Genomic DNA, 3139 nt, shown 5'->3' with positions numbered 1-3139 from the left:
TTTACTTCCCTCCTCTCTCTTTTCCTCTCTTTCTCTCGACAGCACAACAATTACGGGCTTTTTTGGGGGGGAGAAGTGTAAATAGCAAAGCATAAACAGTACTTAACGCCTATCGGTTGTAGAGAGAAAGAAGGAGAAAGATCCCCTTTCTGTATCCGGAGAGGTAAAACTCGCCGTGACCTGCAAGCCAGTTCTGTCTGAGCCAGGAATGCGAGCCGAGACCTGCGCATCGCGCCCATGGGGGGTCAGGGGCTGCCCCCAGGTCTCCAAACCAGCTTGGAAACCCCGCAGTCCTCCTTTCTTTTTCCCTTCCTGTAACTTTGACGTCTGTATCTCAACCAGTGCTCCATATCTTTATTTATCCCAAGTCTAAATATATATACGATATATATGACATACAATTTTTTTGGGGGGGAAAGAAAACAAAAAGGAATGGAAGGGAAACTCCAAATGCCGACTAGTAAAACCTAATGCAGGACCTGGCCCCTGGAGGCTCCAGCCTCCGGCTTGGGGGTCCCCACCGGTTGGCTATGCCCTGCTCCAGCACAGTGCAAAGCACCCCAGCACCGAAGCTGTTAAGGGCCTTTCTATTTTTAGGAAATAACACGTGATGATGAGTTTCGCGTGGGATGGGAGAAGGCTGGGAAATACTGTGCTTTGAGCCCGGTGGAACTTCTTTTTTACCTCAAAAAAGGAATAAAACTATTTAAAGTCAGCGCTACCATTATTTAAAATCAGTGCTACCCTACTAACTAAACTTAAAAAAAAAAAAAAAGAGGGGGGTGGCTTGTTCCTGATCACCAGTTATTGCTTTTGTTTTGGGGTTTGTTTATATTTTCCCTCCCTCCCGGATGAAAAAAAATGTAGTAATTTGACAGTTTCATCAAATTCCCCGAACAGCAGGAAATTGGTTGGGGGTGGGTGGGTGGGTGGGGGAACCGGAGTTTACATGGGAAATAACTGGAATTTGAAAAGCCAGGCTTAAACTCTGCCAGCTTTTGAAACACGTGGAATATTTGGAGCAGCGTGTCTGCCTTCCCCCTGCACTCTGCCGGCTTTGCCGTGTAGGGGAGGGTTTGCAAAGCAGAGCCTGTGCGTGACAGCGATGAAATAAATTCTCTTTTATATATATAAATAAAAAAAGGAAAAAAAAAAAAAAAAAAGAAAAAGCGAGGGAGGGGAAGTATCACTATTATAATCCCAGAGCGGAAAAAGGATGGTAACCCCCACCAATATCGCTGTAAAACCCTCCTCGAGCATTCCCAGCCGAGGGATGGGAGTTCCAGCCCTCCAACCTGGAAGGCATCTCCATCGCCCCGGGAGAAAGAAACCGTCGTGCCTTACCTGCACCTCCTCCATCCCTGGGTGTCCGATGCCATGCAGAGAAAGGCTGTCCCCCATGCCGGAGTCAAGGCCATGGTGAGCTGAGTGCAGAAGGACATCTGGCCTCCTTACTGAGTGGTAGTCCCGCCTGGGGTCCAGTCCCGAGAGCTGGGGCAGGGCGGCCCGAGGCTGTGGCAGCAGTGACCCGGTTTCTGATCCCACCTCTTGCCTCTGCCTCTGTCCCCAGGGGTGCTGCTGGGGTTGATGCAAGGGGTTTAGGGAGTAGGGGTCATTGACATGGGAGTAAGGGTCCTGGCTTTGGTGGTAAGGAAGAGGCTGGTAGGGGGGTGGGAAATAAGGCGGCTGGAAATCCGAGGATGGGGTGTGAGAGAGCGGAGGAGCGCTGGAGTAGGGTCCCTGGGAGACGGATCCCAGCTGGGACAGCCTGGAACTGTGGCTGGGCACTCCATCATGCCGGTCCTACGAGGGGAATGAAATGAAAACAACAAAAAAAGAGGACCTTTTAGGAAAAAAAAATAATTAAAAAGTAAACGGAGCACAAACCCACCCCCAAATAAAATAAAATAAAAATGTCAGCAGTTCTAAACTGTGCCTCCTTCCCGCGCCGCAGATGAGAAATGTTCCAGCGTTTCACACTCAGATCGTGTCTATTCCCAGTAAATCTCAAGAAGGGGGAAGGGAGGGTGGTGGGGTTTGAGGGAGAAATGCTAAATGTCATAATTAAAAATGTAGGACTGGTGCTCTATATGCGTGTGTGATCTGTGACTTCAGTCCAATAACACCATTGCCCCTCCAGCAGTCCCCCAAATGAAACCACCGGTTTAAAAAAAAAAATAAAATAAATAAAATTTAGAACCTCTAAGCCACCCGTCCTTCCAAACAACCCACTCCTTGTCCTGCCTAAAGTTTCCAAACATCTGTTTATTCCCTCTGCTGAAGTCCTGAAACTCAAAATCACCAACCCATCCTCATGTGGAAAAGACCAAAAGGAAAGTTGCACTTCTCGGAGGACTCCGAGGTAAGAAGGTGTCCAAGAAAGGACTTGGGAGAAAAAAAAATGAAAAATCACGGGGGCTTTTTGTAAAAAAAAAGTCCCCCCCTAAAAAAAATTAAAAATAATAATTTAAAAAAAAAAAAAAATCACGGGGGCTTTTTGTAAAAAAAAAGTCCCCCCCTAAAAAAAATTAAAAATAATAATTTAAAAAAAAAAAAAAATCACGGGGGCTTTTTGTAAAAAAAAAGTCCCCCCCTAAAAAAAATTAAAAATAATAATTTAAAAAAAAAAAAAAATCACGGGGGCTTTTTGTAAAAAAAAAGTCCCCCCCTAAAAAAAATTAAAAATAATAATTTAAAAAAAAAAAAAGGAAAAAAAGTTTATTTTTTTCCCCTGCTCTCCCCCCCAAACTCCCCTAGCTCAAATCGAGAACACACAATGCAAAAAGGGAGAAGCAGCTGCAAGGCTCCTCCAATTATTGTGCTAAATTACCAAGCCAAAGGCGTTTAAAAAGAGAGAGAGAGGGAGAGAGAGAGACAACAGATCGAGAGAGAGAGAGAACATGCAATTCTAGTACAACATGGATCCAAACTCACCATGGCGGAATAGGTGTGGACTAACATCTGGAAATAAAAAAAGTCTTGTAATAGCTAAAAATAAAATAATGGTGATAATGCTAATAATTGGAGGGAAAAATATCAAGGAGATCTGCAAAGGGACGTGTTGGACACAGGAGAACAGCTTGAGATATTTCGAAGTCTATCCATCAAAAAAAAAAAAAAAAGACCAAAAAAAAAAAAA

At 44.5% G+C, this 3139-nt stretch overlaps 1 protein-coding gene across 2 annotated transcripts in view; it reads right to left on the bottom strand.

Annotated features, from left to right (window-relative positions):
- Positions 1–3139, bottom strand: part of TFAP2B (transcription factor AP-2 beta (activating enhancer binding protein 2 beta)) — a 27054-nt gene that overhangs the window by 20452 nt on the left and 3463 nt on the right. The window contains exons 1-2 of one of the 2 annotated variants that reach the window (XM_009895914.1): positions 2935–2961; positions 1345–1803 (exon numbers count right to left, since the gene is read on the bottom strand). In XM_009895914.1, coding sequence (XP_009894216.1) covers positions 1345–1803; positions 2935–2961 — 486 coding nt within the window. Of the gene's footprint in view, positions 1–1344; positions 1804–2934; positions 2962–3139 lie in introns of those variants that run through there. The other variant, XM_009895912.1, reaches the window with a different exon arrangement.

This window comes from Charadrius vociferus, unplaced genomic scaffold (genome assembly GCF_000708025.1).
Source record: "Charadrius vociferus isolate BGI_N301 unplaced genomic scaffold, ASM70802v2 scaffold312, whole genome shotgun sequence".
NCBI lineage: Eukaryota > Metazoa > Chordata > Aves > Charadriiformes > Charadriidae > Charadrius > Charadrius vociferus.
This window is presented reverse-complemented; position numbering and strand designations above follow the sequence as displayed.